This window comes from Felis catus, chromosome B1 (assembly GCF_018350175.1).
Source record: "Felis catus isolate Fca126 chromosome B1, F.catus_Fca126_mat1.0, whole genome shotgun sequence".
NCBI classification, from domain to species: domain Eukaryota; kingdom Metazoa; phylum Chordata; class Mammalia; order Carnivora; family Felidae; genus Felis; species Felis catus.
The window spans coordinates 68461847-68476263 of record NC_058371.1 but is presented as its reverse complement, the minus strand read 5'-3'; the positions used below and the strand labels follow the sequence as shown (position 1 = coordinate 68476263).

Below are 14417 nucleotides of genomic sequence, written 5' to 3'. Positions count from 1 at the left end.
TGGGCATAGTTATAAGTGGCTGGTTGCATGTGTTGTGAAGGAAACAAACATGATGAAGAAAATCTTTCACCACCTACTCTATATACATACGCTAGAAAATTAAGGATGAAAAACCAACAACTTGTATTAGATATTTAAAATACAAATATAGAATTGGTAAGTATTTATAGATGAATATACCATGTTGGTAACCATTCATTCATGCAGCTAATGTGATTGAGCACCTTCTATGTACTGAACATTTTTTTAAGTCCTGGCAACTCAGAGGGGAACAGGCAGGTAAGATCCTTGCTCTCTTTCAGTCTGAAGAATAAAGTGGGGATTAGGGAGTGATGGAGGTTGAGGAATGAACAGAATGGAGCCTATTTTAGGAGGAAATGGCTGGTAATGTCCTTTTAAAGGGCTCAGACATGAAGGAAGTGAAAAGGGGAGCCACCTATGCCTGTGGCCCCCAGTGAAGAAATGTGTTCTGTGTTAACCCTTTCTGGATAATTTTTGCTGGAGTAAGGACTTAAAGGCTTCACAGATACCCATCCCTGACTCCAGCCCATTTCCTTCTCTACCACCTGCACTCCCGTTCCAAAGGTGCTGGCAGTTTGCAAGTCTCTTGAGGGTTCTGCAGCATAAATTAGAGTGGTTCTATTTTACCCACTGAAAACATTGGGTTTCACTTTCTTATGTCTAATACCACATGCACATTCATTTGATTTGCAGTGTCCAAAGTTGTATTACACTGTCCCATTCTCTTTGTCCTTGTCGACTTCTTTTTAAATATGTCCTTAAACAGAAAGTGAAATTGGAAGTGTATTCAATTTGCCCTCTTACTCCAGAATCCTTGCTCATAGGTTGTTTTTTTTTTTAATTTTTAAATAAGATTGAACATTGCTTATGAACAGATTGATGTGGAAATTATTCTTTTGTAAGTTAATGTATCTTCTTTTTTGAATATGTTCATTTTAGTACAGTTATAGAAGAAAATAATTATTAAAATCATACAGCATGTCATTCCTGGAAATTTAAGATTTTCACTTCATATCTGAGAAGGTATCTTTTCCAGGATTTCTGGAAAGCAAATGCTATGCTGATTCCTTCAAAAGAATACAAAGCTATCTTTTTTTTTTAAATGTGCTTGTTGATAGAACCTCCAGTGAATAACATTTACTTGAATACCAATTCACTTGCAAGCAGAGATGATTCTGATGCTTGCTCCTATCAAATATACTTTTATTTAAAATAATAAAACCATTATTATTAAAGATAAAACCTTATGAGTGTTGTTTGCTCTACAAGAGATCTTGGAAGAGCTTATATTCTGTCTCCTCAAGACAAAACCACATGTGAGCACTTTTAGCTTTTTTGCTGTTACTCTTGTTAAATCTAACTGATCTGCCAGTATTTAGTTACAACAGATACCTTTCATAAAAACTACAAACTTCTAAATGATGCTCTCTCTGGATGCCTCTGTTCCTAACCACCTTCCTCTAACCCCATGAAATAGAGAAGGAATGGTGTGTTGGGAGGTGGGGGGTGGGCAGAATCAAAGTTGAATCAAATGAAATTGCTAACATATTTTAAAAGCTGCAAGAATTAAAAAAATTGCTTTGGGGTTCCCATAGATTCTTGGGTGTGTGTACCTTTGTTTCAATACTTTGAAGGAAAGGACTTTGTTCCTTTTTGCTCTCTAGCTCATAATTCTCTAGGTACTCAGTTATCGAATGGTTGCGAATTTAATTTCTTTTTTGAGGCCTTTACACATTAAGGTAGAGACCTACTTTTCAAAGATCCCTTCCAAAGAGTTCTTTTTTCTCCCCTTCAATATAGCACCAAACAAAAACAAAAACAAAAACAAAACTCCACAGATTTTTCAAAAACATCTTAATAGTAACCAGTTTTTATACAAAATTAAACCAAGCAAATAAGCTAATTTTTATATTGACATCGCTTGCGGTGTCTGTAAGCTGATTATCTGGCCTTTCTTTGTGTCACATTGACTAGAAAAAAAGTGTTTAAAAATGTCTTTTTTCAGGGAGCCTAGGTGGCTCGGTCAGTTGAGCATCTTACTCTTGATTTCAGTTCAGGTCATGATCTCAGAGTTTGTGGGATCAATCCGTGTGCTGTCAGCAGGGAGTCTGCTTGGGATTCTCTCTTTGCCCCTCTGTCCCTCAAAATAAACTTTAAGGAAAAAAGGTCTTTTTTCATAAAGGGAAATATTCCTTTCCTAACAAAATAAAATATTATTAATTAATGTATTATTCTAATAGATTCTTCCAAGCAACATAGAAGAAAGTAGTCCTGCTTCTTCAGTCCATGGCTTCTTCTTGCCATGTTCTAGGAACTGTCTTTTACTCATTCCAGGCTCTGAACTCTTGACTAACCCTAACTGCTTGAACTCTGTATGATCCCTGTGGCGTTACCAGAGTTTATGTTGAGCCCCTATAGCCAAATGCTCCTGTTTTATATTTATTTTGTGAAGATTAGTGATAGAAATTCTTTATTGTTTTAATTGCACTAATTATCCAGTGTAATAAGTACAGGTTACTACAAAACCAGCAACACTATTGTTGAATCTTTGGGAGACTTAACTCTTAGATACCATCTGGTTAAGCATTTATTTATTTTTAGTTTTTCAGCTGAGCCTAGAGCATTATGTACATTACTATCATCAGATCTTTTCTGTCTTCTTTATTATTTATCCATATTGTATGTGATACACAAATATTTTCTATCCTGTCATATTTTTTTAAATCTTAGTCATTACTCCTGTATCACAACTTGATTTCATAACCCATTAATGGAGCAGGAATCTTCCAAAAAGCAAGAGCAATGTCTATGCAGGGCACTTCAAATCATTATAGCAAGTATTAGTAAATATATTTTATACTTCATATACTCATATTCTTCAATCATATATGTGGTCATAATTTGACTTATTGTCTATTATGTCATATTATGTTGAATTTAAAACATTTCTGACTTCTGGTCTCATATTCTTCTTAAGACCATGAATCTTCACTTGTCCAAGGAAATTTAGTATTATTAGGGGAGGAGGGGGAAGAAAGCAAAATGTGTGTTCTATAGGTAATATTTTATTACCTTGTGGTGAGGGGTAGGGCAGTAATAGCTGAAGAAAACAGAGGCTTATAACTGCAGAACTAACAGTGATATACTAGCTTTTTCATTTGTGTTTTTGCTTCAGATCAAAAGGTCAGTGTGTTTGTAACACAATGATTGTTACCTCCCATATATAATAGATAATTGCAGTGGTATTAAAAATTGGTTTATTGCTGTCCCAAGGAATAAATATATTTTATTTATATGACCCAAACACACCCACTCCTTCCAGAAATAAAAGTTTCACTAAACAGAACTTATTCTGTAAGTTATGTGCTTTGATTCTCTTGTTTTTAAAATGCTGGTTGTAAAAAAAAAAAAAATGCTGGTTGCAACAGTATATTGATTTCCTGGCACATCAGTCTGGGTCAGGTTGAAGAACACTGTCTTCTTGGACAGAGTCCCTGGGTACCACCTATCAGTGTTATTCTCCTGATTCCGAAGCCACTCTGTTATGAAAGTCTTTTACAGGGCGATGACGTAGGGTCTAATCAGAAGAGACATTACCCATCTGGACCCGAGAAAAACACTTCATCTGACCTTCTATAAATGTAATGTTTTCACAGAATAGATCATTCTATTCTGTGTTGTTTTTGCAGTGAACAAACTACTGTATCTCCAATAACATAAATGTGTCACTAAATCCTAACAGATAGATGGAAGGTACACAGGGACAGTTTCATTACGTGAGGACAAGAAAAATATAGCAGAATTTTTACCTAGAAATTTGAATGATATGAGTATGATAATGACAATAATAGCTGTTCTTATTTATTGAATATTTACTCTCTAAGGACTTTATTATCTCTGTTGTATTTGTCACAGCTGTCCAACAAAGGGTAGGTATTATATTGTTCTTTCATAAATGAGGGAAACATGCCTTAAGTAAATTAATCAGCTTTCCCAAAGCAATATAACTAATAAGTATTCAAGTGATGTCTGACATATACCTTGTGCTCTTTTATCATTACCTATAATGTCCAGCAGGAGGTTTGGAGGCAGACGGTCCTGAATCATCACTGTCACTTCCTAATTATATGACTTTGAGCCTGTTTTCTCCCTGTGAAATGAGAAAGAAAACATGCACCTCATAGAGCCATAGTGAGGAGTAAGGAAAGAACTTAGTAATTAGTAAAGCTACCTAATAATAGAAAAAATTAAAAATAGAGACCACAGGACTAGAAAAGACTGTGAAGTCATCCATCTTGTCAACAGCTACAACTGGATCAAAGTTTAAGCTGTTTCTCCACAGCATTGCCGACAGGAAGACTGAAACTTTTCTCTGTTTTGGCCAGTCTGTGGGATAAAAAAAATAACATATCAATTTTCATTTGTATTTGTGATATAACGTTTTAAATTTTATTTATTTAAATTCAAGTTAGTTAACATACTGTGTGGTGTTGGATTCAGTAGAACTCAGTGATTTCATCACTTACATATAACACCCAGTGCTCATCCCAGCGAGTGCCCTCCTTAATGCCCATTACCCATTTAACCCCAACCCCCCCCAGACCCCCAGCAACCCTCAGTTTGTTCTCTATATTTAAGAGTCTCTTATGGTTTACATCTCTCTCCATTTTTATCTTTATTTTTCTTTCCCTTCCCCTGTGTTCATATGTTTTGTTTCTTAAATTCCACATATTTAATGAAATCATATATTTGTCTTTCTCTGACTCATTTCACTTGGCATAATACAATTTTTAATTGATTAATTTTTATAAATTTGTCTTAATCCATAGAAAATATCCCTTGGTTTCTAAATCATGGGTTATCTTTAGATTGAAAGTGGTTATTTCTGCTGTTTGGGGTGTCTACCTGCCCAGAAGGCACTAGAATAGACCTATTGATTTTTTTTTGGAGAATTCTCAGACCTCTATTTCATTTCAGCTTAGTATTTCACCCTTTAATTAGCCTTAATAAGATCACAGCTGATTTTCAATAGAAATTTTCCATTTGAAGTTTATTAATTTCTTCATTCCCATTAGAATTGGAATCACAATGTATACTAGCATTCCTAAATCAATAAGTAAATGTCACCACTTCCATAGTGACAGTTCTTCGTTTACCTGCAAGAAGTTCAGCTTTTGTACTAACAATATTTGAAGTAATTGTATTTTCCAGTGGGCAGTTTTGTAGGACATTTAAAAAGAAAGAACCCTAGAGCATTCTTTTTGAATGCTTGGTTTAAAAAAAAAAAAAAGTTGTAGTGGGGCACCTGGGTGGCTCAGTTGGGTGAGCATCCGACTCTTGGTTTCGACTCAGGTCATGATCTCACGGTTCGTGAGTTTGAGCCCCACATCAGCCTCTGTGCTGACAGTGTGGAGTCTGCTTGGGAATCTCTGTCTCCCTCTCTCTCTCTCATTGCCCCTCCCTTGCTCTCTCTCACTGTCTCTCACTCTGCTCTCTCACTGCTCTCTCACTCTGTCTCTCAAATAAATAAACTAAATAGATAAATAAATAAGTAATTGCTGATTAATGTTTACAATATCTTTTGCCTTTTAGAACAACTTTTAGAATTTATGCACCAATTGCCTGCTTTTGCCAATATGACTATGTCAGTGAGACGAGAACTTTGTGCTGTTATGGTGTTTGCAGTCGTGGAAAGAGCTGGGACCATAGTGCTAAATGATGGTGAAGAGGTTAGTGAACATTTCTGTCATGAAATTTCTGTTTGAGGGTCTCTTAGTACAGCAAGTGAACAAAAAACCAATTCTTATTTTTTCCTCTTAAAAAACAATGAGCAACAATTAGTTTGAATAATTTAAGAATTATGATAACACTGATTGTTATGTCAAAATATTTCAAATCTAATATTTTTATTTTTTATAATATTTCATATGCTACTGATAGAAATACTTTGATATATTAACTTTTCAGATTTTTATAACTTTAAATGTTCATTGTATGCCTTTTGTCAGAACACAATGATATTCTTATTGAGGCAGTGGTGATCATTTTATATTGCTTACATATGTTTGGGGGAACAGAAGAATTCTTTTTCCTTGTGTCATTTTAGAGAAGAATGCCCAAACTCAAATTAAAAGAGTGGAATGACATGTACCCCTAGCTGGGCATGAAGAAATACATAGATCCATGGCTGTGCTTTGCTTTATTCCTTGTTTTTTCGATTTAGTAAACAGTTAACTTCACTTGAGTTATTCCATCTTCAAAATGAAAAATCTGCTAAATCATTTGTAGAGACCATTCTAGCATTTACAGCTGCATGACCATAATTTTCTGCTTTGTCTTCATTTTTTTGAATTAGCTGGATTCCTGGTCAGTGATTCTGAATGGTTCTGTGGAAGTAACTTATCCAGATGGAAAAGCAGAAATATTATGTATGGGAAATAGTTTTGGTGTCTCTCCTACCATGGACAAAGAATACATGAAAGGAGTAATGAGAACAAAGGTGGATGACTGCCAGGTATAAAATATCATTAAAAATGTATATGTATATTTTATGCTTAACACGTCTATACAGTTGGGGTAAGATTTTTCTGCCTATAAATAGGTCATCTTTTAGAATTTTAAATATGATTTTGAAGTAGAATGTTGTCACACCCTAGGAAATTAAAAATAAATTTTCCTTAAAGTTGTTTGGACTTGGGGCGCCTGGCTGCCTTGGTCAGTAGAGAATACAACTCTTGATCTCAGGGTCATGAGTTCAGGCCCCACATTTGGTATAAAGCATACTTAAAAAAATAATAATAAAGTTGTTTGGACTCCACATAACTAGGTGTTCTGTAAATATGTTTTATTTAAAAAAGTGTTCTGTAAATATGGCATTTTAAAATTTCCATTAATAATAGTTTGATAATCTGTTCACCAAAAAATATAGAAGTAAAACACCCATTATGAAAAGAAATAGATTAATAAAGATGATGTGATATAGTTATACAATGTTTTTATTTAAATACATACAAGATAAGGAATTGATTTAAAAGTCATGAAAATCAGGAACGGCTGGGTGGCTCAGTTGGTTAAGCATCCAACTTCAGCTCAAGTCATGATCTTGTGGCTCGTGAGTTTGTGCCTCCCATTGGGCCCTGAGCTGACAGCTCAGAACCTGAAGACTGCTTTGGATTCTGTGTCTCCCTCTCTCTCTGCCCCTCCCTCGCTCACACCCTCTCTCACTCTCTCTCAAAAATAAATAAACATTAAAAAAATTAAAAACAATAAAAGTCCTGAAAATCATAGTATGAATCAGTAGAAGGACTTCTTGGTAAAAAAGTAATTACTGATTAAAAGAAAATACATGATAGCAAAAGAAAAATGTTAGTGTTGATATTGTGTTAATAATCATTATTTAAAAGCATTTATGTGCACCTGGGTGGCTCATTTGGTTGGGCGTCCAACTTTGGCTCAGGTCAAGATCTTGCGGTTTGTGGGTTCGAGCCCCGCATTGGGCTCTGTGCTGACAGCTCAGAGCCTGGAGCCTGCTTTGGATTCTGTGCCTCCCTCTCTCTCTGCCCCTCTTCTGCTCACACTGTATCTCTTTCTCTCTCAAAAATAAACAAACATTAAACAATAAATAAATAAAAGCATTTAATAAAAGACTAGAGAAAATGTGGAGACCAAATGTGAAATTTAGATTGATTATAGCTGATAACCTCTGTATTATTGAGAAATAAATTTAAGATACTTGTGTTATCAAGTGTATAAAATTTATGTCTTCTCTTCTGAAAAAAAAGTCTTTGAAAGATAAAACGTTTTAATGTAAATAAACCAAAAGATTTGACTTAGAACAATTAATGGTAAGTGCCCACTGTATTTAATGGTCTGTAGTCTGAAATACATCTGAATATACTTTGTTCTAAAAGAACATCATTGAATTTTTATAGTGTCTGATAAATGTAAAATAATACTCTTTTAAATTTTCATTTTAAGCACTTTACTTACTAAAAGAGAAAATGACCATGGCTATAAATAAATTTTTTTTTAATATTTATTTATTTTTGAGAGAGAGAGAGACAGAGCACAAGTGGGGGAAGGGGCAGAGAGGGAGGGAGACACAGAATCTGAAGCAGGCTCCAGGCTCTGAGCTGTCAGCACAGAGTCCGACACAAGGCTTGACTTCATGAGCCGGGAGATCATGACCTGAGCCAAAGTCAGACGCTTAACTGACTAAGCCACCCAGGCGCCCCTACAAATACAATTATCTTACCTAGAGAATATTGTTGCCAAAAGTAATGTTGCCAAATAATTCCTTCAGTAAGCACTGTAGAGAAAAAATAAATGGTTGTGAATTCATTGTTTTGAATAGTAATGCCAGAAGAACATTCTAAATATAGTCAAGTCTCAATTATTTGGCATAATAGAAGAAAACAAAATGGTAGGTAAATCTTGGAGTCTTTATTTGACCTAGAAATGTGTTTGTAAAAGAGATTATAGATGATGTTTCAGCTTTGGAACTGTACTCCAACAAAATATAATAAAGCCATACTTGGTCCAAAACAAACTAGGAATTTGTTAAAGGTTTCCCTATCCTATTATCTGTTATCAGTTCCTCCCTGGTACATATTGGCTTTACTAGAGCATTTTAGTCAGAGTCTGTACCCTTAAAGGGCAAGTTAAAAAGTTATTTTATTTCTGAGAATTCATCGATTACATTAATACCTCTTAATTGACCAGCCCCTTTTGTTAGAAATTTGTAATCATGGAACTAAAATGATATTAGAGGCATAGACATATTTCAGAATAATTGCTAAAAATGCTATATGACTGAATATTACAGAGTACTTAAGTAATATCAGATGTACCAGGTAACATTAAATATTTATTTCGGAATTCTGGGAAAAGAAGAGAAAGAAGATGTCAGGGAAGAGAGTCTACTCTATTTTTTTTTTTATTTAATTTTTTTTCAACGTTTTTTATTTATTTTTGGGACAGAGAGAGACAGAGCATGAATGGGGGAGGGGCAGAGAGAGAGGGAGACACAGAATCGGAAGCAGGCTCCAGGCTCCGAGCCATCAGCCCAGAGCCTGATGTGGGGCTCGAACTCACGGACCGTGAGATCGTGACCTGGCTGAAGTCGGACGCTTAACCGACTGCGCCACCCAGGCACCCCTACTCTATTTACTAGATGAGGAATTGGTGAGAAACCCGAGAAAAGTCTCTTATCTCCACTCCAGTCTAAGCCACTGTAAAAGGAAGATCTTAAATAAGGGGCTTCAAGAATCACTCTTGTACCTGCACTGACTCATCTGCTCAGGCCTGACATTCGTTCCCTCAGTAGGAGAACAAGGTTGGACAATGAAGTTAGACTTAATGTAACGCTTGTGTTGGTGTAGTATTTTAGTGTATTTCTGTTAAAATGTCATATCTGTCAGTAAGTTATCTACAAATGTTAGATCATCCTCTTGTTAGGGGAAGTAAAGGAAACAATGAAAATCATATTTTCATTCATCCATAAGATGGCCTCCCTAAGTTTATATCATTCTACTGAGCACCTTGTAGGCATTTAACAGTTATTAAATGAGATGAACAAAAATGCTGTTCTCCTTACCAAGAAGAGGCAACTTCACCTAGGACTGGCCTTAATTTTCTTATAGTCCAGTGGGTTCCAAAAGTAAATATTGAATAATGTGATATTTAGTTGAGCTCATAGTAAACCTGATCCACAATGAGTGGATTATATTTAACATTTATTTGTTTGTTTGGATCCCATGATATGCTCAAAGTTCTATTTTGCTTTGTGTGTTCCTCTTTCAGTTCTCTCCTTTCATTGTTTGTGCTTGTTCCTCTGTTCGCTTTGAAAGACAAAGGCAGGGCTAGATATAGACACCCTATGGTACCAGGCAATTGGTAATGGTTTTCCGTTTCCCATATGTGCCTCCTTCTTTTCTCCTTCCCACTTCTATCCCTCTTTTCCATTCCTGCTCTTCTCTCCCACTCTTCTTTTCCTTCTCCCCTTTTTCTTCACTACCGCCTGTGTCTTAGGCCTGCCAGTAACACATCAGGCATTGCTTAGCCTTACCCTACACTCTAAATGGGGAACGAACCCTGGGATCCCTGTGTGAACAATTAGGCATGAATTTCCCTTACAGACCACAAAATGCCAGTTTAAATAGCTCTAACTTCTTAAGGTAAACCTGTTAGACTCCCTTTTTCCAGAGACCATGGGAGCTAATGACACTGAATTTAAGTAGTTTTGGAGAAAGCAGTTACATGGGAAAGTTGACAATACTGTATTATGGTTGACGTTTAATTTTACTTCATCCCTTTATCGTCTATTATAATTTTTCTACTAAATATCAGCTGTGATGTCATGTGCCCAAAAAACAATCCTGCAATGTAAGCTGCCTTTGGCCTTTTGTAAGCCAAATCTTGTTTGCATTTTTATTTTATATCAGAATGCCAGGGTTTACATTACTTTCATATGCTTACAGCTATTTAAAAGTATAAAACCTCATCAAAATAATTATGTACATAGTTCACAATTTTTCAGCTGGCTTCATCATACCAATTAAAATTATGTCTTGCGTATGAATTTCTTATTATATCTTCAGACTTCTTAAAGCAAAAGTAAATCTGCTAATAAAAATACAGATAAATGTTTTTACCTATTATTTATTTCTTTTTAGATATGTATGTCCATATTAGAAATTCAGTTGGGTTTTATTTTCTTTTTGGATGGTACTTCAGTTTGGTACAGAAGTGACAAAAATATCTCTCAAGGGGGTGCCTAGATGGCTCAGGGGGTTAAGCATTGGTTGGACTTTGACTCAGGTCATGTTATCATGGCTCATGGGTTCAAGCCCCCCCGTTGGGCTCTGTGCTGACATATCAAAGCCTGGAGCCTGCTTCAGATTCTGTGTCTCCCTCTCTTGCTGCCCTTCTCCTGCTCACTACTCTGTCTCTCTCTCTCTCTCTCTCTCTCTCTCTCTCTCACAAAAACAGACAAAAAAAAAAAAAAATTAAAAAAAATTCTAGGCTTTATGAATTCCAAATCAAACTTATTCTAATTTCCTTAAACCTTCAGTCAAGATTAATTTTAGTACATTTCTCTTCTAAAATCATTTTCTTTCTTTTTTAATGTTTATTATTTATTTTTGAGAGAGAGAGTACAAGTCGGGGAGGGGCAGAGTGAGAGGGAGACACAGAATCTGAAGCAGGCTCCAGGCTCCGAGCTGTCAGCACACAGCCTGACTTCGGGCTTGAACCAATGAACCGTGTGACCATGACCTGAGCCCAAGTTGGACACTTAACTGACTGAGCCACCCAGGTGCCCCTAAGAGCATTTTCTTTTCTCTATCTACTTACTCCTTTTAACTTATGGAATGTATTTCTTTTTTTAGGAGATAAATGAGAAAATGATATAATTGTGTTCTCTAAACAAGTGTAAGAAAGATCACCTAAAATTATTTGGAGACAGAGCAATTTTGGTGCCCTGTAAAAAGAAAAAAAATAAACTATTTTTGAGACAAGGAACTAAGGACCACAGTTTTCAAAACGTGTATACACCTGTGGTCAGTGTTATAGAAATGGATCGTGTTTTTAAATTAAAAAAAATTTTTTAACTATATGTAATTATAAGAAAAGCCTATGCCTTTTGAATTTTAACTTTATGATTCCAATAGAAAAATTAATGAGATTTTATCAACCAGCTCTGGAAGAAACAATATTGTAATAAGCTATTGCTCAGGTATGAAGCGCTGCTATTCTTTTAAAAAACTTTACTGATTGTACGGAAAGTATGGAAAATACAGAAAATTTATTAAATAAAATGAGTCACTTGTAATTTGCATTATTCAGAAATAATAATTATTAACATACTGCTCTATTTTATTCCCAGATTTTGATGTGCATGAAAAAAATTTTTTTTAATTAGCAAGCATGTAATTATGAAACATTGGGCAAATCAGCATGCTGTTGGTACAGCTGTTTCTTTGTACAATGGGGACAATAGTAGGACCTTCTTTATGGGATGACCAGGAAGGTGAATGGAGAGTTCCTATAAGGCCACCACAAAATGATGATGATGGTGTCATATTCATGATAATTATTATTACATTTGGTTTTCCATCTTTTAAAAAAATAAATATACTATCATGAACATTAAGTCAAAACTGTAAATACTCTAACTCGTGTCTCCGCCTCACTGACTTCTGGTTAATTTGTGTAATAAGTGCTTTAATTCATTTTTCACTTTCTTTTTAAATTACTAAGAAATGTAATTTAGTGGTTTGCCCTAAGCCCTAATATTTTCTATATTTGGGGTCACAGAGGAGTAATGGCTTGCCATGCATATTATTTTTAACTTTTTTGTTTAAGAGCAAGGATTGCCCTTAATACTAGTTACAAGGAATATGACTTGAGTTTAACAAGTAGGTGGCTTGTTTTGTGGACCTTTTTTGAACGAACTTTCTAAACTGATTTCTTATCAATATAATTAGCAAATGTATAATATCTATTCCATGGGTATCTTTGAATTTTGATCTTTTTTTTTCATTTTTATTTTAAAATTGTTGCTTTTAAAATCTTTTCTAACTTGTAAAGCCTACTAAGTGGTAATTATGTTTTTATATTTATCCTCCTAAGATCCCACCTTCAAAGAAGAGGCATGAAAAAGGACTCTTTTAATTTTATCTTCTGATTTTTAAAATGGTTAGGATTTTTAATATAAACTACATATAAATATGATAAAAATGAAACTTGATTTGACCAAAGAAGAAATACATTAAAAAGTAGAGAAGTCAGATTAAGGTTCATTACTACATTCATTTAGAGAGTATGGGAAAGACATGGAAAAATGTCAGTGTTAAATAATTAAAACACTGAATTATTAGTACTGCTAGATCTCTTGCAAGCACTTTATCATTAACATGTGACTTACATTTTGTTCCAGTTTGTCTGCATAGCCCAGCAAGATTACTGCCGTATTCTCAACCAAGTAGAAAAGAACATGCAAAAAGTTGAGGAGGAAGGAGAAATTGTTATGGTAAAAGAACACCGAGAACTTGATAGGACCGGAACAAGAAAGGGACACATCGTCATTAAGGTAAGATAAACTTGCCTCCATCTTGTGGGAAGGATTTTTTTTTTTTTTTGTAGTATCCATTAGTTATGAGAACTTAAGATCCCTCCCCCCATTTTTACGTATGATTTCTCTTAAAAGTTACCAGCTGTTAAAAAGATCTTTATACTTCCTGATGAACAGCAGTTTGACAAATTATTATATATATTACTACCCAGTTCATCTTATGTTGAAAACGTGGAATTATGGTACCACATAGATATTATTTGTACGAGATAGTGATTAAACCTTTTGTTACAGGGCACCTCAGAAAGATTAACGATGCATTTGGTGGAAGAGCATTCAGTGGTGGATCCAACATTCATAGAAGACTTCCTGTTGACCTACAGGACTTTTCTTTCTAGCCCAATGGAAGTGGGCAAAAAGTTATTGGAGTGGTTTAATGACCCGAGCCTCAGGGATAAGGTTGGAAAATATATTGTAGTTTGGCTTTTAAATGTGAAATGTTCAGATATAACCTTAAAGATAGTTTAATATATATATTTGTCACACCAGTTATGTTCAAATCAGTTTTTAATGTTTATTTTGAGAGAGAGAGATTGAGAGAGTATGCATGAAGGAGGGGGGCAGAGAGAGAGAGAGAGACAGAGACAGAGAGACAGACCCAACCAGGCTCCACGCTCAGCGCAGAGCCCGACCTGGGGCTTCATCTCACGACTGTGAGATCATAACCTGAGCCAATATCAAAAGTCAGACACTTAATTGACGGAGCCACCCAGGCACCCCTCAAGTTATTCTTAATTCAAAAAGAGAATGCTCTTTTTAAGCAAAAAAAAAAAAAAAAAAAAAAAAGACACCTGAGTTCCATTGGAATCCGCATCCTCTGTTGGGCAAATGGTCAATGTATTCCAGATGAAAGTTACAATTTTTAAACTGGCACCAGAGCAGCATTTTATTGTGTGTGTTGCTGGTCTGTAGGCCCCAGTAATATAATTCTAAACAGACTTCTTTAGCGGCTCTTGAGAGCTCTTTCAAGGCCAGATTGGATGATAAACTACATACCCTTTTGAGGTGTAAGAGTTAATCATAGCCTATACTCATTTCTCCTTTCCCCATGTGACAGTCTGATTTACATAAGGCAGACATGGGAAGGCAGGTAGGAAAATCCAGAACAGTAGACCAACAGTGAAAAGCCCCCAAGCTCTACTGCTGGTCCTGCCCCTAGCTAGCTCTGTGGTCTTAGAGAAGTCACTTGGACAGCAATGCTTTTCATTTCATGTTCTGAGAGTCACAAGCCTAGGCTTGTTCAGCCAGGCTCTCCAGCCATCAA

General features: G+C 35.4%; 1 protein-coding gene and 1 long non-coding RNA gene across 26 annotated transcripts in view; one reads left to right on the top strand and one right to left on the bottom strand.

Annotated features, from left to right (window-relative positions):
• LOC111560140 overlaps positions 1–14417 on the bottom strand; it is a 152517-nt gene that overhangs the window by 16741 nt on the left and 121359 nt on the right. For 2 of the 8 annotated variants that reach the window (XR_006596610.1, XR_006596611.1), the window contains 2 exons: positions 8276–8329; positions 3402–4407 (listed from right to left, as the gene is read on the bottom strand). This is a non-coding gene — a long non-coding RNA (uncharacterized LOC111560140). Of the gene's footprint in view, positions 1–3401; positions 4408–8275; positions 8330–14417 lie in introns of those variants that run through there. The other 6 variants (XR_006596617.1, XR_006596616.1, XR_006596615.1 and 3 more) reach the window with 6 other exon arrangements.
• RAPGEF2 (Rap guanine nucleotide exchange factor 2) overlaps positions 1–14417 on the top strand; it is a 247896-nt gene that overhangs the window by 207556 nt on the left and 25923 nt on the right. For all 18 annotated transcript variants that reach the window (XM_023252716.2, XM_011281593.4, XM_023252717.2 and 15 more), the window contains 4 exons: positions 5614–5750; positions 6377–6535; positions 12959–13111; positions 13388–13552. In XM_023252716.2, coding sequence (XP_023108484.1) covers positions 5614–5750; positions 6377–6535; positions 12959–13111; positions 13388–13552 — 614 coding nt within the window. The remainder of the gene's footprint in view (positions 1–5613; positions 5751–6376; positions 6536–12958; positions 13112–13387; positions 13553–14417) is intronic.